The sequence below is a fragment of the Natrix helvetica genome (assembly GCF_964273705.1).
Source record: "Natrix helvetica genome assembly, chromosome: 1".
Lineage (NCBI taxonomy): Eukaryota > Metazoa > Chordata > Lepidosauria > Squamata > Natricidae > Natrix > Natrix helvetica.
The window spans coordinates 95972554-95996710 of NC_138548.1; the positions used below are offsets into that span (position 1 = coordinate 95972554).

The 24157-nt window shown below is 39.5% G+C and overlaps 1 protein-coding gene across 1 annotated transcript in view; it reads right to left on the reverse strand.

Moving 5' to 3' along the window:
* Window positions 1-4736: 4736 nt before the first annotated feature.
* Window positions 4737-24157, reverse strand: part of KIF18A (kinesin family member 18A) — a 59854-nt gene continuing 40433 nt past the window's right edge. Inside the window, exons 13-16 of the mRNA XM_081934824.1 lie at window positions 15174-15648; window positions 13477-13578; window positions 10759-10868; window positions 4737-5484 (exon numbers count right to left, since the gene is read on the reverse strand). Coding sequence (XP_081790950.1) covers window positions 5372-5484; window positions 10759-10868; window positions 13477-13578; window positions 15174-15648 — 800 coding nt within the window. The 3' untranslated portion in view covers window positions 4737-5371. The remainder of the gene's footprint in view (window positions 5485-10758; window positions 10869-13476; window positions 13579-15173; window positions 15649-24157) is intronic.

Consider the following 24157-nt stretch of genomic DNA (forward strand, 5'->3'; position numbering starts at 1 on the left):
CCTGCAGATGCTCCTGCTTTGAAGACTCTACAAGATCCAAAAGATAACTAGGGGGTGGGGCAAGGACTACAAATGATCTGCCACCCATATTTTCTATTTCTGAGCAAGTTGTTTGACTATAGTGGTGGAGAGGTTAGGAGTGTATGTATATACTTCACCTTCTTTATGGGCACATCTGTGAAGAAATGCTTTGATATGCAGTGTGAGCAGAGTTTAAAACTTTAATGCCATGGGTGTACTTTGAAGGCAGATCACTGAATTCTGGTTTTTGACATGATTGGTGGTGGGCTTCTTCCCTCCATGAACATCTCCTTCTGATTTATGTTCTTTGGCATTCTCAGAAGTTCTGAGGAATATATTAGAAGATGGGGAATATATTGCAAAGGGGGGAGGGGAAGAGGGGAGAGAGAGAGAGAGAGAGAGAGAGAGAGAGAGAGAGAGAGAGAGAGAATCTAATACATTACTGGATCTAGAACCTTAATTAGGTTCACGAGAAAAATAAGGGGTATGCCTATATTGCAGAGATGGTTCCCAAGGTTTAGTTAAAACATCCATTGCTAATCTTGTATTATTTTAATTCAGCCATCTAAACATCCAATTCTGCCACCAAAACCCTTTAACTCTCTCTAGGTAGTCGTTGTATCATGCTATTATTTTAATGGTTTATATAAGGTGCACTCAGGCAAGGACTGACATTGTGCTTAGGCTTGTCTTTGGCTATCACAGGTAGGAATGTAAAATGCTATAAAGATCCATGCTTAAAAAGACAGCCACTGTGTGTCAGTTCCAATAAAGCTTACTAATGTCACCATGATAAATAATAGGCAGCCAGTTTAACTTAAATAGACAATATTCATACTACATTAACTTTAAAGTCTTCATAATTGTAGGGAAATTACAGTTGAAGCAACGGCCTTAATGGACATTTTCTCAAGAAATACCAGACTGCTGTGAAATAAAATGGTTCATTTACCATTACTACCACATACATTTCCTGTTAAATAGCCTAGTGGGATATGTCGGAAAGCTTGTAGGATCCAATCTGCTCTGTGTTCTTGGTAAATTGAAATTGCCAGACACTTTGTGGCTTTTAATTTAAGCAGTCCCTCCTATGATGGTGACTCCATAGTCACAGTATTTATGATGCGAGTGCTAAATCTCAGATAGATGTATTAATCAGAGAAAATTTTTTTTCATGATGGAAGCTTGTCCCAAAGATGCTTTCCAAAAGCCTTTGGAGTTTCTTGGGTGTTTTTCCCTTGAAAATGTTTCACCTCTCACCCATGAAGCTTATTCAGTTCTTCTTGGGTAAGAAGCAAAACGTTTTGACAGAAAAAAACCTAAGAAGGTACAGTTGCCTTTTGAAAAAAACCTTTGGAACAACCACAACTTGGATGATCAAGAATCTCCATGATATAAGCCTGCATTTGGGCTGCAAAAATCTGGATTATTCACTGCACCACAGTAACAATTAAAGGTTTTTCACTTTCCTGTTATAACCTCTCTGTAATCTCAATTCCTCCTATTGAATTTGTTCAAATGTTGAAGAAAATAACAGCTGTAATTTCTCTTATACATCTGAGACATTTGTTCATTTTCCAACATTGCAAGACATATTTTGCAGGATTTTCTTTTAATATATCAATAACAGCAGACTGTTAAACCATAATGCTTAAGAAAGTATGTCCCTAAACCATCGGCCTGACCACTCTTGAAAAAGAACAGTGGTTTGATGGATATGATAACCTCTTTTTCCTAAGGAAAGAATAAAGAATTGCCCATGATCAGGAGGAGCAACAACAGAACTGATAGTTTTCTCCATAGTTTCTGTTCATAGCAACCTGGGTTTTATTTGTAACTAGCTAATAACACAGCGTTGCCCAGGTATTTATTTATGGGGGGGGGGGGGAAATGTCCGGACCAAATGTAATTTCTAATGTTGGATTTTCCCCCTTACCAGAGGGAGTCCCCTTGTAGAATACTGTGAAGCCGTTACCATGGCATCTACACTGCGATGTACAGTAGAAGCCATTTTACTACCGTACAGAAGCCATTTTAAGGCACAACAGGCTGTATCTTAACAGAACACACACCCTGAGGAGTGTTAGGGGTGTCTTACCCCCACAGTATTTTTTTCCAGAGAGTAACTTATCTGTGTACCAAGTTTGGTTGAAATTGTTTGAGGCCTTCTAGAGTTATGCTGGAATACACACACACACGCACAAACAAATATATGCTTAAATCAAATAAGCAGGTGCACTGATTTGCATCATTTCATTTGCAGAATTTGCTTTTGGAACAAAGTTTTTCCAGCATTGTCTGTTGCAGGCATCAAACAACTAAGTTATTTGAAGGAATCCAGAAGTATGTTCTAATGTGTACATTTGTTAGCCTCTTGTATGTCTGCTTTATTATGACCTATGAATAAGCATCCAATACTAAATAACATACTCAAAGGAAGATTTACTGTATGTATGAATGTGTGTGCATGTTAGGGCAAAACTGAACAAGCATATGTGTCAGAGCCTATGGTTGAAAATATAATCTTTAAAACATTTAAATTAGTTTCCATATATTTGCATAACCTTTAAATAGCCTTTTTTCATTATTTATGTACTTTTGATGAATACTGTTCTGATCTCCATATATATTGAACCTTCAGCTCCTACAAGGTTTCTGAGAGCTTACCAGCACCCCATGTCAAAGATGACAAGCAAATTCCTCTCTACCATTCCAGCAAGTTCTGATTTAGGACTCGAGTTGAAGTTTCAGTAGTCAAAAAATGTACGTCAAATGCAAATGCCAAATACACAAAGATCAGACTTGCTAGCACACCAAACAACCCACATATAAGAACATAGTGCTGTACTTCTTCATAGCCAGGAAAATGAGTCATTGACTACCCATGAACCTTTAGGTATCTAAGATGTTATGAACAAGACAGCACAGAGATTTATCCCAATGAAGGATCTAAAAATTAATATTAAACAGGATCCCAATTATTTTCATATGGTTTCCCTTCTATTAGATCACATCAGCTATGGTTAAATGCCTATCTATACCAGTGCATGGAAGAGGTACCGTTTTGAAGAGGCAATTTTTTTAAAAAAGTAGGTAGGTAGATAGAGAGGGAGAAATACAGTAAGGTAGGTAGGGAGAAAGAGAGTAGTTAGGTAGGTAGGTAGATAAAGGGATAGAAAGAGAGAAAGAAAGAAATAGAGAGAGTGAGTGTGTGTCGGTAGGTAGGGAGAGAGAGACAGTGTAGGTAGGTAGGTAGAGGGAGGGAGGGAGAGAGAGAAAAAAAATACAGTAGGTAGATAGAGTGTGTAGGTATGTATGTATGTATATATATATATATACCAGGGGTTGTAACACAAACAGATATATATATATATATATATATATATATATATATATATATATATATATATATATATATATATATATATATATATATATATATATATATATATATATATATATATATATATATATTATATATGTGTTATATTTGTACTGATAAATAAATAAAGGGAGACTACATATATATATATGTATATGTGTGTATGTGTGTTTGTGTGTGTACACAGACGGTCCCTGAAGCCTTCGGAGCGCTTAAAACGACTCTCTGAGCAAACTGGAAGTGTCTTCTGGTTTGCTCGGAAGGTCGTTTTGGGCACTCCGAAGACGTCAGAGAAGCCTCCGGACGGTCCCTGAAGCCTTCGGAGCGCTCAGGGGAGGCTGTTTTTGCCCTCCCCAGGCTCCTATAAAGCCTCTGGAGCCTGGGGAGGGCGAAAAAAGCATGTAAAAATTTGGGGGTAGCGCCTGTAGTGCGCGCATGCGCACTGGGGGTCGCGCATTGCATTATGGGTGCGGCACGCCCGCACACGACCCCCTGCACTTCCCCCATTTATGGCACGTGAGCCAAAAAAGGTTCGCCATCGCTGGCCTATAATTTAGCAATTCAAATCTCACCAGGCTCAGGGTTGACTCAGCCTTCCATCCTTCCGAGGTGGGTAAAATGAGGACCCAGATTGTTGGAGGAAATATGCTAACTCTTTACACCGCTTAGAGAGGGCTGTAAAAGCACTATGAAGCGGTATATAAATCAAAGTGCTATTGCTATATTTCTCAGTTAATATTCTAAATCACTTGTTATTCAATATGCCTCTCACCCCTTTACTCTAGTTTCATAATTTCCTTTTATTGCCCTTCCTTTTACTTTCATTCTACCCAAAATCTTCAATATTTATTACTGTAATGGCATATTGTTGAATTGTGCACCAGTGATGAATTGCTAGGGAGACAAAAGCATCTGGATTAAGCTTGGATGCTTCTCGGTGGAAAGGAGGAAGATGGCTTTGGCCAAATTCAGTTAATGGAAATTTAATACTAAATATATAACAGGGAGAATATAATCCATGGGGATAATTTTATGTGTTTATATTGAATAAAAATTAAAGGGCATTGATTTTAAGAGCAGAAAAATGTAAAAAGCTACAGATACAATTTTGACTGAAAATTTTATTCACAATAATTAACCTATAAAACACACACACACAGACACACACCCCAAAACACATTATAAGAAATCTACCCTAAATATACAAAGACGTATTTTAACATTTCAGTTGTTCGGGAAGTTAAGTAAAACATTTAAAACTAAACATTAGTTAATATCTTCCTTAAATAAATACTTTTTGGAACGTATTCCCCCAATAGGCATAATGTTAAAAAAAAAACGAAGAACACGACTCGTGACCTCTGTATGCATCAAGATGTTAATGTTACAATTAAAATAGATATCGAATAGTATTTTTTTTAAGTTGGAAAAAATATTCAATAAGTCCAGAAGAGTTCGTTAAAAGTACCCAAAGACGTGGAATCAATTGGCACGATCCATTCTGAAAAAAACTTAGTTTTACATACAAAGAAATTTCTCTAACACTTTTGTCCAACTATTTGATCTCTAGAAGTTTTGGACTAAAACTCCCACGATCAAAGACAAAATTGAATGTGGGAATTATGGTCCAGTACATATGAAAACTTTCAGTTTGGAAACATTCATGGTATGGAATGTAAAAGAAAACACATTCTGTAATTTACACAGCATGTTGAGAGAAAATGATACAAAATTGCATTCAGACAACCAAAGACATTGAACAATATTGTCCTGTTCAATCCTTAAGTCTGATGAGGGTTCCAATTACATAATAAACTAGAGGCCAGATATGGGCATTCAAAGCATTTGCAAATTTAATTTCTAAAGTCACCAAATATGTGGGAAAGTGGCAGAGGAGTTGTTAGTTTTACTCTTTTTGCTAAGAAATCAAAATTATACAAAGGTTTATTTTGACTTCAGAATTACTGTTCATGCTTCTTTTGATCGGCCCACTTTCGTGCCTACTGAAGCATTTTCCTTCAAATTAGTTTTGAGAAGTTTTCTAAGCCCATCATTACGTTTCCAGGTTCTTGTTCTGACTCCTAAGGAACAAAAGAATATATCAGGTTAAAGAGAGGGAAGAAAGCAAAACAAAAGAAAACACCAGAAGCCATATTACTAAAACAAAAATTCAATTGTATTAATTTCCTGAATGTTAAAACATCTTTATATAGCCTGATGCGCTGAAGGACAACTAACTGGTTGGCTGGAGATGATGCATTTTAGCTGAATACATATGGAGAGCATTAGATTACTGAAAGCTATAACTTTTAAGCCATAAAATAGGACAGAAGCACGGCAAACCTGAATTTCACTAAATAATAATGGGAGAGTGATGCCCAGAAGAGCTGACAAGCTATTAAATACAAACTGAATGTTATATATGGATAAAATGCATGCAGTGTATTTAAAATGCATAAAATGTATGAACAGTGTTCAGAGTGAAATAAAATATTGCAAACTATGTACAGGTAGTCCTCGGCTTACGACCACAACTGAGCCTAAGAATTTTGTTGCAAATCAAGACAGTTGTTAAATGAGTTTCTCCTCCCACCTTATGGCCCTCCATGCCAAGTTGTTCAGGGAATCAATACAGTTGTTAAATTAATAACATAACATTACTAAAATTAATCTGGCTTCCTCATTGACTTCGCTTGTCAGGAAATTGCAAAAGTTGATCACACGACGCCAGGACTCTGCTACTGTCATAATTATATGACAGTTGTCAAGTGCCCAAATTTTGATCATGTGATTATGGATAATATTCATATGTACTGCAATATTCATAAGTGTGAAAAACAGTCATAAGTCACTTCTTTTAAGTGTTGTTGTAACTCTATGATCTTCTACACATTGGACCTGAGATGGGTGATGCCTAGAGGATACCTTTTCAGTTGTGCTTCTGTTTACTATATTTCAATTTTTTTTACTTTTAACTAGGAATCTCACCATTTAAATGAGTTTTGTTCTCAGTGAAAGCTTTTTAAAACTATTTAAAGAGCTGTGATAGCACAGTGGTTAGAATGCAGTACTGCAGGCTACTTCTGCAGACTGCCTGCAATTTGGCAGATTGAATCTCACCAGGCTCAAGGTTGACTCAGCCTTCCAAGGTGAGTAAAGTGAGGACCCCAATTGTTGGGGGCAATATGCTGACATTCGTAAACCGCTTAGAGTGGGCTATAAAAAAGCACTGTGAAGTGGTATATACAGTAAATCTAAGTACTATTGCTATTTGCTGTGGAATAAATTGATTCCTGTATCAGTAAAGGTAAATTTTTCCCTCGCACATATGTGCTAGCTGTTCCCGACTCTAGGGGCTGTGCTCATCTCAAAGCCGAAGACCCAGCGCTGTCCAAAGATGTCTCCGCGGTCATGTGGCCGGCATGACTAAATGTCAAAGGAGCACAGAACGCTGTTACCTTCCCACCAAAGGTCGTTCCTATTTTTCTACTTGCACTTTTATATACTTTCGAACTGCTAGATTGGCAGAAGCTGGGACAAGTAAGAAGGAAGTTAGTACCCACCCCTCTCCTAGAAAAAGAAACATTCTAGGAAATATTAAAAAGGCAGACTATTATATTTCCCTGGATGAGAAAAGGAGAAACATTTTTTAAAAGACAAAGCAGTTTCCTGCAGCTCTCTGCCCTCTCCTTCAGCTCCAGAGTGATGGGATTAAGACATGGACCTCAGGACATGATAGCATTAGTCCTCTACCCATCTCACCACATGTCACCTGGGAAGATTACATCATCCAGCAAGGCTCAACCAAGCCTGGGACTCAGGATATCCTACAGAGTTGCCCCTGCATGGCCCCATGGGAGTCTGACAACCAATCAGAATACAAGCTCAAATTCAAAAGCCCAGAGAGGGCATAAAACCAGAGCACTCTCAGCACCTCTTCCCTTTTTCCCACAGGACCTCAAACCATGTGGTCCTGTCCACCATCAATAAACCTTCTTTCCAAGCAACTTCCATGAATCCAGTGTCTTTTTCCCCACTTGGAACTGAACCCAGATGGACATTACTTCCAAGCTGTTTTAAGATATCTCCTAAAATAAAATTCTAAAAAAATAATAATCAAAAATGAGATTAGATATTTGAAATAATTGTCTCTGGGGATCTGAGAACTGCAATTAATGAAGATATTTTTTATATGTGTAAAATGAATAAAAATATTTGATGTATGGATATGTAATCGATAGTCCCAAAGCATATGTGCTAGTCGTTCCCAACTCTAGAGGGTGGTGCTTATCTCCGTTTCAAAGCCGAAGACCCAGCGCTGTCCGAAGATGTCTCTGTGGTCATGTGGCCGGCATGACTAAACGCCGAAGGAGCACAGAACGCTGTTACCTTCCCACCAAAGGTGGTTCCTATTTTTCTGCTTGCACTTTTACATACTTTCGAACTGCTAGGTTGGCAGAAGTTGGGACAAGTAACAGGAGTTCATTCCATTACGCGGCACTAGGGATTTGAACTGACGAACAACCGACCAAAAAACAACAACAACAAAAAAACACACCATGGTTTAGATTCTGATTTAAAACAACTGAGCATGCCAACTGTTTCTGGGTAAGGCTCATCTCTATTCAAAAATAACCGCAAAGTTTCATTCATATTATACTCTGCTCATGGTATATTTCAAAAATGGATTTCTTATTTTTTGATGGCTTCCTTTTTCTGCACTTATCCTTTTACACAAAGGGAATGCAAATGAAATATTTTGCTGAAAGGAATGACAAGTCTACTGAATATAAATGATATAAAATAACAAAATACAAATAGCAACTTGTGCAGAAGGATTATTTCCTGTGTTATATCATTACTGCCTCTTACAGAGAAGAGGCCCAAATACACATCCCAAAATATTGATGCTTCTTACAATTCAAATCATATCTGGTGTGCTGCAACTTCTACATTAATCATTCAATTGCATGACTCTTGAACAATACAATTACAGGGACCGCTGCTGGTGTCCTTTGTTATCTAATATTTAGTACAAATAATTAGCAACTTGAAGATAGCATTGTGTGTGGCTCTGATAACACTGTATTAAGCTTCTTTTAGCTTGGGAAAGACTACATGCAACACTGTTATCAAAGGAATTCCACAGGGAAGGCAGTAATTCTGCCTGGAAGAATGACAGTTAATAGGACCAAATCTCCATTACTTTTATTTATAGGCACTCCGCGATCCCCAGATGTGATTAATATTTTTAGAAGTGCAAGGATACTAACAGTAAAAGAAGAAAGCTAGGAAAGGGCTTCATTTTTCTTCACATAATGGCCAACCAGATGCCCCTTGGAATTCCACAAGCACACCAGATGCCCCTGTTGTTTCTTAGCAAATGCTATGTAGAGACACATATCTACATGATTAGTACTCATTGATAATACCTAGGGATTGTGAAATCCCATTTTTATGTTAATATGAAGGTCAACACCACCTTCTTTTGAAAGTAAATCCCATGCCTGAATTATATGTAATGTGAAGAAGTAATTCCATTTATCTTTACTAAATATACACAATTCTTCAATTTTTGCCTTTAATTTCCCCTTACATGACGTGAACAGATAAGTACCGTATTTTTCACACTATAAGACGCACTGGAGTATAAGACACACCAAGATTTTGAAGAGGTAATTTTCTTTAAAAAAGTTTTTGCACCTTGCAAGCCTCCCAAACCCTCTGCATGCCTCGTTTTGCATGCCATGTGAAAAATAGAGCATGCAGAGAGTTTGAGAGGCCTGCAAAATGCTCCTGGAGCTGGGGGGAAAAACGAGCAAAAAACAGCCCATTTTTCACAAAAACAGGTCCATTTTTTGCAAAAAACAAAACAAAACCCAGAGCATGCATAGGCTTTGGGAGACTTGTAGAGTACTCCTGGCGGTCGGGGCAAAAATGAGCCAAAAATGGCCTGTTTTTCACTAGTTTTTGCCCTCCCCAGCAGCACTTTGCAGGCCTCCCAAACCCTCTGCACATCCATTTTTGCGAAGTGGGGGGATTCAGGAGGCCAAAATGCTGTATTCAGTGTATAAGACGCACCCAGATTTTTACTCTCTTTTTGGGGAGAAAAAGGTATGTCTTATACTCTGAAAAATACAGTATGTTGCACCCATTCTCAATATATATTTGGGCAAATTTTAAGAGAGCTACAATATTATTTCAGCCTGTATCTTAATATGGGTTTGTTGACATTTCTTCCTCCCTTAAGATCAACTATGAATCCTGTTGATGCTTTTATTGGGATATCTAAAGGTAGTGGTTCTTAACTTTTTCTTCACCATGGACCCCCTTTAAATACTTTTTGTGGCCATGGATCACCAAGATTTAACTCATAACATTTCTTAAAGCCTTTGCGGACCACCTGTAACAGCATTGTGCCCACCCGCACACCCATGGGCATCTGTGGAACACAGTTTGAGAACCACTGTTTTAAGAAATTACGTAGGAGTCTATCTCTCCCCAGTTGTTTCTACCCATCCAATACGATCTTGCAGGATGAACATGTTTCAGGTTCTATCAGCTAAGGAATAATGACTAGCAGAGTCCAGAAAGTTAGCCTTTTCTACCACAGCAGCTTCCATCTGGAATATTCTTCCTCTATAGATTGGGTTAGCGTTGACCACGTTGGCCTAAAGAACTTGCTCTTTGCCAAGCCACAGGCAAAAGCTCCTGTCTCCTGATTGCACTAATAACTGTTGCATTTTTGTTGGCTGCTGTGTTTTAATTTTTTTAAATCATACTTTACATTTTTTTAATATTGTTTGCCACCCAAAGTGGCTTATTCATATATGATCCATATAAATCAATCAAACAAACAAATGATAAATCTATAACAAGATTAACATACACTTCTGTTTGTTTTAATATTTGTCTCCTTACTGAGGGCTTTTCAGTGAATAACTTATAGCACTAACACATACACCACTTTACTGCCATCTCTAAGCGACCCATCTCTTAGAGAGTCTCAGCATATTGCCCCCAACAATTTGGGTCCTCATTTTACTCACCTTGGAAGGATAGAAGACTGAGTCAACCTTCAGACTGGTGAGATTTGAACTGCCAAATTGCAGGTAGCTGGCTGTCAGCAGAAGTAGCCTGCAGTACGGCACTCTAACCACTGTGCCGCCATGACTGATAGGTGTTTTTTTTTTAAAGAGACTAAACCATCAAAAAATGTGTGACTACATTATTATAGCAAAGGGCTGCAGAAATGATTAACTGAATATGTCAATCTATAATTTTGGGCTTTCTATATAGCTGTATATTGCTTACATTTTGACATAATTATTGCACATTATAAATTTTACACATACCAGAGGTTACAGGAACTCTTAGTGCTTTCTTACTTGATCCAACATCTTGTCTTATGCGTTTGGCAATCACCTGATCGTGCTGATTTGTTAATCCACTGCTGGATGCAGAACTGGAGAAAAACATTTAAGCGCAATATTGTTGAGTCAGAATTTTGCTTTGGTTCTTTAGAGTTCCTATACTTTCCTTGTTGCTGGAACATTCAACAAATCCTGATGAAAGCTATGGGTACATGAAAGTACTCTGGATTATCATAGCACTGCAATATAGTGCTATGATATATTCAAATGTATGGGTTTTTATTGTACGCCGCCCCGAGTCCTTTTGGAGAGGGAGCGGCTAACAAATTAAATTTATTCTATTTATTCTATTCTATTCAAATGGATCATGAACACACATACACTAGATATATGGGGAAGATTGCATGCAGGGTTGGTTAAACTAGTATTGGCAACTTTAGATTGACTAGATTTGGGAAACTGGCTATTGCACAGGATTTTGTCTATGGAGATTCTCAGTCATAGTTGTCCCAAAGGTGATTTTATAAGAGGCAACTGGACTTTCTGTTTTTTTGTTTGAAATCGTTTCTCATCTAAGTAGCTTCTTCAGCTGAGTGGATGGTGGGGAATGGAAGGATTTATACTACATAGGAGAACAAACCCACCAGGACAAGATTCAGCAGTCCATCTGCATTTAAAAGATAAAGGCCACTCTTTTGAAGACAGCAAGGTCCACATTTTGGACAGAGGACCGCTGGTTTGAAAGACGGGTGAAAGAGGCCATCTATATAAAAACTGAATAGCCCTCTTTCAACAGAGGAGGAGTGATAAAGCATCATCAGTCTCCAGCTTACAGCACAGTCCTTTCAACAGTTCCAAGAAGGCTCCACATCCATTTGCACTACTCAGGTGATCCTGACAACACAGATAAACCTCCGGGTGGCCTCAATGATTCTCTAAAGGAATGCAAATGACCAGCTGTCTGCAAGGAGTATAAATCCTTCCATTCCTCACCATCCAGTCAGAGCTGAAGAAGCTTCTTGGATGAGAAGCAAAACTTAAAAAGAAAAACCAGAAAGTCCAGTTGCCTCTTCAAAAAGCACCTTTGGGATTGCGCAGGATTATTTATTTACAGGGTCCATGTATCCATCCACCTACCATTCCTGGGACAGAGAAGGGTTATCCTAAATCCAGGGTTGTTTTTCTTTCATATAAACATATATTTCTCTCCATTTGGGGAGGGTTGAGGGAGGCTTTTAATTTTTTTTCTAAACATGCCAAACCTATCAGAAGTGTTTCTTTTTGTCTTCATCTAAAGGCCAACAAGAAACTGTGAATTGCAAGTAAACCTTGTTTAGCATCCACCTGAAATTATGATGGTGCTGAAAAAGCAACTACACGGCTGGGCCTCATACTTACTAGGATTGCAATGTTCCTGCAATTGGGATGTAGGTGTTTCCCAATCAAAGGGCTTTTAAGGCCAATGCAACATCTTATGGGTCATATGATTGTTATTTGTGCATCTGACAGCCAGCTTCAAATAAGCAGTCAGTGGAGTAGTTGATAATAAAATCACAAAACATTGATACATGATGTCTCGACAACAGAGAGTGACATGCTTAATGACCGTGGAAGTGAGGCCACAAGCTCATTGCGATCACATGATGCCCTGCTTAAGAACCAAGACTCTTAGTGGCAGACTTGGAAACACAAACAATGTAGGCTACAGGAAACTGTTTTGAATTCCTGAAACCAAAAAGCCAAATACTGTTGCATTTACTGCAAAGGACAGTTGCAGACTATTTTGTCTTCCTCTCTTAGAAACAGCAAAATAAGTATAATTTAATTTAATTTAATTTGGGGGAGTTTGTTTTCCTTTTCTAAACATTCATTCTAGTCGGCACACAAAGACCTGTGGCCAATATGGTAAAGTATTAATAATAACAAAAAACTGTGTCACAGCAAAATTTTGCAGATAATAAGTTATGGAAAAAAACTAAAGCATGCATACAAACATTTTAGAAACTGTTAATTGCATCCCTTTGCTACATATATTTGCTAAGGAATAATTATCACCCATTTCCATACCATTTGCTCCAAAATAAATGTGCACAGGAATGTGGACTTAATTGCATTCAATTTTATTCTATACACTAGCCAAATCAATACTAATTAACCTGTCAAATTTGTTTTAGACAGCACCAATTTATTAGACGTCTTCAAAAATTACTGCAAAACACTAGCAATGGGTTCAGGTAAAGGTGGGGTGGCACTTCTAACAAAAGAAAGTGCCTTGCAACTCATACAGAAGTGTTCAACAAATACTAACTTAATATTAACCATATAAAGCTTGTTGTATATACCTAGAATCCCTGAAGATTTAGAGAAAGGCAGTTTTTTTTAATGTTAAACAACAGAAACTAAAAACATACTAAGGCAGCGTATATTGCATTTCATCCTATTTTTCCCACAACAGCACGTTCGCCAAGAAACAATGATTGATCCAAAGTTATCCAGTGAAAGTTCATTCTCTGGTACAATTTTGGTAGTTCTGTAAATTAAGTCTAGTCTGAATGACCAAAGCTGTGCCAGAGAAAACTTCTTCCATTGGATTAGCAATATTTCCACTCAATCCTAATTTGGGATCCAATGGAAGATATTGGACACAATAAATACCAATTTCAGTACTAATTTAGCAAATTGACCTGAAGTATTACGTACCTTAATAAGGACCTTTTTCTTGAAGCAGATGTCATTGCCATGTAAGACGGCTGTGCACACGCGGCACCTGGTTCTCTGTTTAACAATGAAGGAAGGCCAAGCCTGAAATGAAGAACAATAATAGTCATCACCAAAAATGTATTTGTGTTACAACCCCTGGTATGCCCAAATATGGGAGGGAGCTCACTACTCCCCCTTTCTGTCCTTCGGCTCATTACAGAAGACCATCCAGGCAGAAAACCATATTTTTATTTTTAATGTTGCAAAACAGGGGTTGTAACAAAAATACATACCCATTTCCCTGGCTCAGCTGATAAGGAGGAGAGCCTGTGGCTTAGTGGCTAAGATATCTGCCTAATATGTAATACAGCCCAGGTTCAAATCCCAGTAAGGGTATGGCTAGCTGATGAGAGCTAAATAGCTTGAAATAGATCTATACTAGTCTCCCTTTATTTATTTATCAGCACAAATACAACACACACACACACACACATATATATGCATTTGTGTTACAACCCCTGGTATGCCCAAATATTATTTATCAGCACAAATACAACACACACACACACACACACACACACACACACACACACACATATATATATATATATAATCAGAGGATTTCACAATATGTTCTCTGGGAAGCCTTAACTTAGGGATGCAAGGAACAGACCTTTTCAAACATGGGCCAAGCATTTCTCAGATAACATTGTAAATATGACTTCCAAAGGCCACAAATTGAGTACAAATGTCTTTGAATTGATGGAAGGTGGGGAAGGTTCCCCTCCCCCTTCCCCCAACACACATTTGCTACATTCAGGGCAGAAATAAAATTCAGTCTATCAAGTTTTATTTATTTGGATGCTTCCATCACGGATTTGCCTTCTTAGATCTGCCTTGGAAATATCCACTTTTAACATTAGGGCAACAACAGAAGTGCCACTCCAAAAAAGCAAAAAAAAAAAAAAAAACCCAAAACAAAAAAGCTTTTACACAATCAGAATATAAATGTGAGCATGGTTCATGTTAGAATTTGGTATTGTTGAACAACTGATAAAGTCCAGTCATTACTAATTTGAAATCAGTTGGTTTTGCTGCTGCTCTTCATCTTTCCTGTAGTTAGAGGAAAAGAGCCATGGTGCTTAGAATGCAGTATTACAGGCTAATGCTGACGACTACCAGCAGTTTGATCCTGACCAGCTTAAGGTTGACTCAGCCTTCCATCCTTCTAAGGTTGGAAAAATGAGGACCCAGATTGTTGGGGGCAATATGCTGACTTTATAAACTGCTTAGAGAGGGCTGTAAAGCACTATGAAGCGGTATTTAAGTCTATGGGCTATTGCTAGTTGCATGCTCAATGAAAGGAGCAAGGAGTGAGCAACCTGTTTCATTCACTTTGCTCTCTTTACGTAGCAAGGTAGGATATGCCAAAAGGAAATGCAAGTATGAATAGACTCTACTAAAAACAGTAAAATAGGACCTGAAGCGCTATAAATTTTGAAATTTAGCCTTTTAATAAGATAGGAGTTTCAGATATTTTAGCTCTCTTACCTGAATGTACTATTCATACATCAGAATTCTAACTGAGGCAAATATAGTGTAAAAGTAAAGGAAGGGATTTATAGTTGCATGTTAAAAAGAAAATGGGACAGAGATGGAAAAAATATATTTTATATTTCATCTTCTACATAAAATACCTTTGTAAAACACTTCTGCTATTGGCTGCTTCTGACTTGCTTCTGGCTGCATCAGGACAGTTTATAGTGTCTGTGTTATTTTTACAAAGCATAGTTGAGTTCATGCAGCACTCTGGGGTGACATTATATGCAACATCTTTGGTGCTGCTCTGCTTTAATGGTTCCTGAATTTGTGCCATGTGACTCATTTCTTCAAGGGTTGCCTTATGCAGTTCTTTTTTAATCACAGTTCCTGTACAGAGAGTCTTTGATGGCTTCTTGCAGACCTCGGGTGTATATGTAATCGGGCAGAAGGCTTCGCTGAGGGATTCCACCACAGGGTTAGGACACGACTGGCTGGAATCTTGAAGACTCTGGATTGTCAGAGGAGATGCCATCAATTTTCGCCTTGCTCTTTTGTGCAGTGGCATTCCATATTGTGCCTCACGCTGAGCAGATGTCTTGACTTTCTCCACTGTAAGATTACGAGGCGTATCTAAATTCAAGACAAGCAAAACCACTGAAATATTTCCCTAGATATTTCCAATTAAAACTTAAATAGCTGAGCAGTAAAAGCAGATGTGATAGAATAGCCCTCACACTTGTTTGAATGTATAACAGATATGCACTAAGGATTGCTTAGCAAATATAGCTAATCCTCAATGTACATACATTTAGCGACCATTCAGTTATGATGGTCTGATGACAGCAGACAAGAAGCAACAGTTGTAAACTTATTCAAAGAGAAATCCAACCTAGAACGAAGGAGAAATGTCCTGACAGCGAGAACAATTTATCAGTGGAACAGCTTTCCTCTAGAAGTTGTGGGTGCTCCATCACTGGAGGTTTTAAAGAGATTGGACAGTCATTTATCTGGAATGGAGTAGGACAGTGATGGTGAACCTTTTAGAGACCGAGTGCCCAAACTGCAACCCAAAACCCACTTATGTATTGCAAAGTGCCAACATGGCAATTTAACCTGAATACTGAGGTTTTACTACTTTAAAATAATGATTACATAATGAAATATTACATTTAGCAACAATAAAAAAGAAAAAACTTTTATAATATCATTTCTCTCCCCCCCCTCTCTCTGCCTTTCTGTTTCTCTCTCTCTTTCTGTCTCACTCTGTTTTTCTCCCTCTCTCCCCCTGGGGGGGGGGAACCCCTGAACTGATGCTGGGAATCTGACGTCTGGAGGCTGACAAGCCCAGGAGCAGCACGCCAAAGCTCAGCTGGCTGGTGGGGAGGCGGGGCATCCCAACACAGGCAGCTCTGCAGGGAAAGCAACTGATTGAATGTCAGTTGTCTTTTTTTGCTGAGCCGATGCAGGATCACATTGCGGTTCTGCATCATAATGGGCTTCCCCACTGGGAAGTGCACGAGTAAAAAAGTTCACTCAATCAATTCCAACTTAGCGAGATCTTGGAATTGATCAAGTGCATTTTTTTTTAGTCTCACAAACTTTTGTTTCCCTGCAAACAATGACGGGAAACGCAACAGGGAAACGCAATGGAGCTGGGCTAGGGTGATGGCACGTTTGCCTTCAGAGAGGGCTCTGCATGCCACCTCTGGCACACGTGCCATAGGTTCGTCACCACAGGTGTAGGATATCCTGCTTGAGCAGAGGGTTGGAAAACAACACCTCCAAGGACTCTTCCAACTCTGTTATACTTTTTTATTTATTTATCTGGAATTTGAATCTGAAAAGGAATTTGCCTAATATTGAGAGGAATCAGTGCAGATTTAAGAAACTCATCCTCTTTTCCCCCATAATTCAATATTTTCCCAAAATATCCTTGCCATTACCAAAAAAGGGAGAATAATAGAACTGGCCTTGGGTGTAGTTATTCATGTAGGACTTCAAAAATTGCTCAACACCAATATTTTATAAGGATAAAAACAAATCCTTATAAAGTTTAGAATCTCAGTAAATACTGTAATTGTTATTATTAAAATACATAACATTTTAAATGTTATTTTAATTTGGCTAGACCGTATTTCACAATGCTAATTCTCCAGATACTGTAGGATTTATTTCAGGCAAATTGTTTATGTCCACACCTTTTTCAATGTCAACTTTCTATTAATTCTCTATAGGGAGATTCCTATATATTCTAATACATGCTCATGCATAACCCACACATTCTTTTCCTGCAGTCATTTCACTTTCTCTCATTTCTTTTACTTTACTTTTCATCCATATCTTGGTATTTTTTTCTAGGACATGCTTTTGATCTTTTCTATGTTCAGAAATTCTCATTGTATTCCACATGAATTCTCTCATTCTTTCAGCCTAAGCAATCAAAACAAGCATACTTTTAAACTATTTTTAATGTTTAAACCACCAATTTCAAAACAAATATTTTTCAAAGCTCACCATTCATTATTGTGATTCATGTTTAAGTTTCTGAATGGCCCACCCATTTTTTTTCTGCACCGTTATCTCATTATCACCTATCTATTCATCTCACCTAGCAGAATCATTTCCCCCAGCTTTAATCATTTATTCATTTCCTAAAACAAATTTCTGGCTGTTATCAATATTCCCTTGAATTTAACATGGAACTATCACCTATTTCTCACTTTAATACATGCCAACAACAACACAGATAATCTAGATAACAACAGCTTTTTTTCCATTTGGATATATTTTAGATATTTCATTCATAGTTAATTTTGCATGTATATGCCTTAACAATTCCTCCGTTGATGCAGCCTAGGACTGCATTGGCCTTTTTGGTAGCTGTAACACATTGCAGACACATATTTAAAGTGATTGCTCACTAGGATTCCTAGATCCCTCTGTTACTGTTGTTGAACCAGATATCATCTATTATATTCTATACCTGTGCAGTTGGTTTTTCTTGCCTAAGTGTCAAATATTAATTTTCTCACCACTGCTATGCATTTTGTTGGTTAAGCGCCAGTGCTCAAGTCTGTCAAGATGATTCTAGATCTTGAGTCTATCTTTTAAAGCACCCCTCTCCCCAAGCTTGTTGTCATTTGTGAATTTGATTTGTTCCCCTTCAATCTCTTCATCTAAATCGTTTATGGAGATGTTGAAGAGTACCGGGCTTAAGATACAACCTTGGGGTACCCTAGCTGTGTTGGGAAAAGTTGTATTTTCCCCTCAACAAATATACAAAACAAATGACAAAGATCAGCTTTAAATTGATTTGCACATTCATAGTCCTTAACTCAAATTTCAATTCACTTATGGCTTCCTTGCTGTTTTTGAGCAAGTTACTTTCAAGGCTTCTTTCATACCTTCAGCATGGGGAAAAATATAGGCCTATTTTAGAGAGGATTTATATCTGTAATTGAGATAAAGTGGCCAAGCATATTTGCTTGTTTAAATAAGCACAACCAACAGAAGCTATGAAAAAGAGTAACATTACCATACATCAAAAACGTATCAGAAACAACCGATAGATTATTACAACCACACAGCATTTTGGTGGTAAACAAACCAACTAAAGCTCTCTGAACCATATTAAGTAAACTAAAATGCCCTGTAGCTCAGGAAGAAAAAAGAAGAATCATCTACAACATACAGTGTAAAATGTATAACAGTCATGATATAGGACAGGCAAACAGAAAACTAGCAGAAAATATCCATCAACACCATCAAACCATAGTTTCAATTAGGAAACTACAAGCATACCAGACCAATCCAAATCCAAAAATGCTAGGGAGTTCCTGGAAGCTTGGCATTTGGATAAATCAGTCATCAATGGACACACAGAAATAAACTATATTTACATGCCATTCAGACAACAAAAAAGCTATGAACAAAACAAAAAAGATCAAAACACATCCTCTCCAACAGACAACAGCTAGATAAAAGGATTACCACCAAACAACCAAGGAAAGAAAAAAGCTACACCCTCACCAACACTGCAAGGGAACTATACTGTATATAAACAGGGATAAAACACTAACTAGAAATGATAAATCTTACTTAATTGGCTATGAAATGTCTGCAACTAAAGAACCAAGCTCAATACCAAGGACTCTACAAAGGACTGTAGAGTGTTTTTTATTTATTTAATCTATTTATTCAATCTCTACAGCTATCCCATTTCAAGCAAGTGATTCTGTGCAGCAAGCAATCATAAAACAATTAAAAACAGCTACAACACCGTACAAAATTAAATATATATAGCAGCCAAGAAAAAAAGCCATACTAGATGTAAATATAGCAAGTAAATTAGGCTCTTCAACATTGCTAGGCTCAGGCACAAAGTTAAGTCTTCAGGGCCTTACTAAAGGCTGACAGGGTTGGGGTCATCCTCAACTCTGAAGGGAGAATGTTCCAGAGGACAGGGGTTTTAGCAGAAAGGCATGTCTTCTAATCCCTGCCAACTAATGTTCCTTGGCTGATGGGACCCATAGCTTGCCCAAGTTGCCAGGGCTGTTTTTCTTATCTACTAGGTAATGCATAGCCTTCTTAAAATATATTTCAAACATTATACCCTGCCTATTACTTAAATAAATGCACTTTGCATAGCCAGATAAGCCATCGAAATATATGGGCAGAATACAGTTACATGTACAAAATCTGAAATGTCAAGTTTAACATAAATAACAAGGAGCCCTAAGTTAATTGTAGAGGAGAAATAATAATAATAATAATAATAATAATAATAATAATAATAATAATAATAATAATAATAATAATAATAATAATAGAATGAAATTGTGGCAACTGGGCCTAAGACTCCGTCAACTCTTACTTTGGACATGATCTGCAAACAATGAATATCCAGTAGCCCAGGGGTGTCAAAATCGATTTCATTGACCGCTGCAACAGGGTTGTGTTTGACCTCAGGGGGCCAGAGTGGGCTTGGCCAGCTTGATGTCACTCATGTCAGGGGCACCTGTGGTGGCCTGCGCGCTCTGCCAGAGAAAATGGGCTTCCTGAGCTGTTTTCAACTGTGATGGCCTCCTGTAACTTTCTGCCAGGGAAAACGGAGCTAGGGAGGGCCACATGCGCCCCACCCAAGCTCTGTTTTTGCTGCCAGAGGCACCATGGGCCAGTCCTTCGCTGTTTCCAGAGTGGCCCTGTGGGCCAGATCTAAGCATCCCGTGGGCCACATCCAGCCCCCGGGCCTTGAGTTTGACACCCCTGCAGTAGTCAGTGCTACAGAGAAATTCAAGAAAGTTTCTAGTAATTAAGATCATACACTTGATTTTAGTTATAAGGCCAAGAAGCAACAATGTCTTAAATTTTGATAACAAGCAAGGCATTACCATTATAGAAAGGTGGGAATATCTGGGTTCTATATAGCCGTTTGGATGAACCCAATGGTCATTATGACTGTGCAATAGCAGTCTGGCTACTTTCCGCAACTATAAAAAGTTCAATTTACTGGAGGTACCACTATCCCTCACCCCCAAGTTAATAATTCAGATTAATGTATAACCAGAAACAGTGGAACTATTTCCCATCTTATAAACTACTAATCAGCAAAATCTGCCTTCTATTTACTTCCTGAAATCTATATTAAAAAAAAAACCTAGATTTTTTAAAAAAGCGATTCTGTCTTGAATAGATGCTTTACTAATGGCCAAGGAAGTTGTTTGCCCCTGTAATTCAATTAAATCTGTCAAAGAGCTATCTTTAAATATTTGAGCGATTTTAAAATATTAATTTATGGCGTGTCATAAATGGGTGTTTCAGGAAGAAGTGGTGGTTGGCAGCTCATTGGGCTGTGTTTACGCATTATAACAATGAAGGCTCTACTTTCATTAAAAAAAATAAGTTTGTTTACTGTAAGGCATGGGCATTCTGCAAAATGCCCTAAGAGCAACTGGGAAGGAAATCTGTGAGAAAGAAAAACATTTTGGTGAGTGCCAAGTTTTAGAAGCCTTGCCAACACAAAGTACGGAAACCATTTTAAAATTAACAGTAAATGTAAGTGTTCAAACTATAAACCAGATAAGCAGAGAAGGAGAAAATATTGCCAACAATGTGCTGATCCTCATTGCAATGAGCCATATTTCAAACAGTACTAAAATACATTAATAAAAAACAGATTGCAAGGGTTTGCTGTAGCACAAATGGAAGCTAGTAAGAAAAAGAAAATCCCAGGACTTTAAAAATGGGTACTTGGTGTCATATAAATCAAATCCACAGCAAATACACTAAATTGAGTATCCTAAATTATTCTGCAATCAAATCTGGTCAAAATATTGGCGATAGAGCAACTTGTCCCCATCATTAAGCAGCCTTTTGGAATTGACTTTCTGTATTGCAGTTGCATTGAATAACAAGATGAAAACATGCCTTAAGAACACCTGTTCTGCATTGACAGTGGAATATTAGACATGGTTATCTACAAGTATATTTCACTAGGCTCTTTAACTTGCTGAATGTGGTTAGATCTGTATTCTCTTATTTAGCTGAACCCGGCAAGATAAAAAACAAACAGGAAAATGACCGTTGGCTTACCTGAATGGTTGTTCTCTAGGTGCTGCGGGAGTGTCCAAGCATAGGTTAATTTCAGCTTGCTGCCCAAGGACTGAGTTTAAATCTTTAGTGTAGCCACGCCTCCTGCTCCCTTAGGAGGTCAGTTTGAAAAGCGAGGAGGTGAAGACCAGAAGGATGTCGAAGAAGGTGAACTATTTATTCAGGAGAGGTGATTCGGCTCCGCCAGATTACCCCAGGGTGGGGTTGGACACTCCCGCAGTGCCTAGAGAACGACCATTCAGGTAAGCCAACAGTCATTCTCCTAGGCGCTGCTTGTCCAAGCATGGGACATACCCAAGCTATATAGTCCTAGGGTGGGAAACAGAAACATTCCGTTGTTCCGGAGCCGCGAAGACTCTCTGCAGGACCCTCCTACCAAAAGAGGCTTCCGCTGCTGCAAAGGAGTCCAGTTTATAGTTACGAACAAATGGGATGGCAAGGTCCAAGTCGCTGCCCTGCATATCTCTTCGATGGGCGCATGTGTTGTCCATGCGGCCGAGGTCGCGGCGCTCCTTGTGGAATGAGCAGTGATGTGAGGAGGAACTGGCTGGGCCTGATGTTCGTAGGCCAGCTTAATGCAGGCACGCAGCCAACGCCCAATAGTCAAAGAAGAAACCTTCCTGCTCATTAAGGCGGGCTGGAAGAAAATAAAGAAGGATTCGTACTTGTGAAAGGAGGCTGTCCTCTTCTTATTTCCCATCGTACGTCGAGTTTGTGCTAGACCCGCTCTCTGGGATGTCTGGGATGCGGGCAGAAATCAGGGAGAATCACCTCCTGTGACCAGTGAAATAAGGTGTTGACTTTAGGGATGAAAGAGGGGTCAAGCCGAAGAATGACCCTGTCCGGATGCACAACACAAAGGCCCTCCCTGATCGACAGGGCCGCCAATTCAGAGATTCTGCAAGCCGAAGTGATCACAATGAGAAATGCAGTCTTAAACGATAAGTGGCGTAAAGAGACAGAATGAAGTGGTTCAAATGCAGCAGAAGTCAATGTCTGTAGAACAACTGCCAGGTCCCAAGTCGGGTATCAGTGGACCGTCGGGGGACGTAAGTTGGCAGATCCCTTTAGGAAGCTGTAAACCATGGGGTGTCTACTAAGCGGTGTAGTCGTCTCTGGATAAGGTGGTTGCCAAGGTGGCAGTCTGCCTCTGAAGGGTGTTAGGGGCCAGACCTTTGTCCATTCCGTCCTGACAGAATTCAAGGATTTGTGGTATAGTTGCGGCCGTGGCGACAATTTGACGCCGTAGACACCAGGCTGAAAAAGCAGCCCAAGTAGCATCATAGATGCACACCGTGGAGGGACGTCTGGACGCCTGAATGGTGTGGATGACCTTGTCCGAGAAACTGTCACGCCTCGGGAGATCCCCCTCAAGTGCCAGACGGCCAACTGGAGCCATTGAGGATCCGGGTGTTGAATGGCCCCCTGGCTGAGGGAGATCTGCTCCTGAGGAATGCACCAGCACTTGGTCAAGGACAGCTCGACTAGGTCGGCAAACCAGGATCTTCTCGGCCAAGCAGCACCTCTGCCCCCTCCCACAGGATCTTCTTGATCACCTGAGGAGATTGAGAGGGGGGAAAGCGTAAAGGAGACCTGGAGGCAAGCGACATCACAGGGCGTGCGTCCCCTCTGCTCCAGGGCACTGGTAGCGCGAGAGGAAGGGGAGTTGTGTGTTCAAAGGACTGGCGAACAGGTCTATCATTGGAAGATTGAATATCTCGAATAGTTGGTGAAAGAGAGATGGATGGAGTCGCCATTCCGAGTTGCTGACTGTCATTCTGCTCAGCCAGTCTGACATTGTGTTCTCCTCCGAGATGTGATCCGCCCTCAGTGACCACAGATGGCATTCGGCCCAACGCCCGATAGCCTCTGCCTCCAGCATCAGGGCCTTCGATCGAGTGCCGCCCTGATGGTTTATGCATGTCTTGGTCGAAATGTTGTCCGTCATTATTAGGACGTTTGCGCCGGCTATCTGCTGGCGGAAATGTCGAAGTGCCAGCCTGGCTGCCCTGAGCTCCAGCCAATTTATATTGTGGGCGAACTCTGCTGGCGACCATCTGCCCTGCGTCACCTGAGTCTGAAAGTGGGCGCCCCAGCCATACAGGCTGGCATCCATAGTTACAATCAGGCGCTCTGGATCTTTGAAGAGGAGACCTTGATGCAGAGCCGGCGATTGCCACCATCTGAGCGATCGGATGACTCTTGGAGGAATGTTGACCACCCTCTTGGAGTTGCTGGCCTTGCACTGCTGAACCAGGAGTATAAGAACCACTGGAGCTCTCGTGCGTGCATTCGAGCCCAGGGAACTACCCCTATGCACAAGACTAATTTCCCCAGCAACTGGGATAGGGTCACAATGGAAACTGACCTGGACATCTTGATGCATCACACAAGGGAGGTTATGCTGTCCGCTCGCTGTTGTGTGAGGAAAACCTTGCAAATGGTGGAGTCGATCACCGTGCCCAGATGCTGAATTCTGGAGGTCGGAGTCAGGTGACTTTTGTCCAGATTAACGGAGGGTGCGAATGGT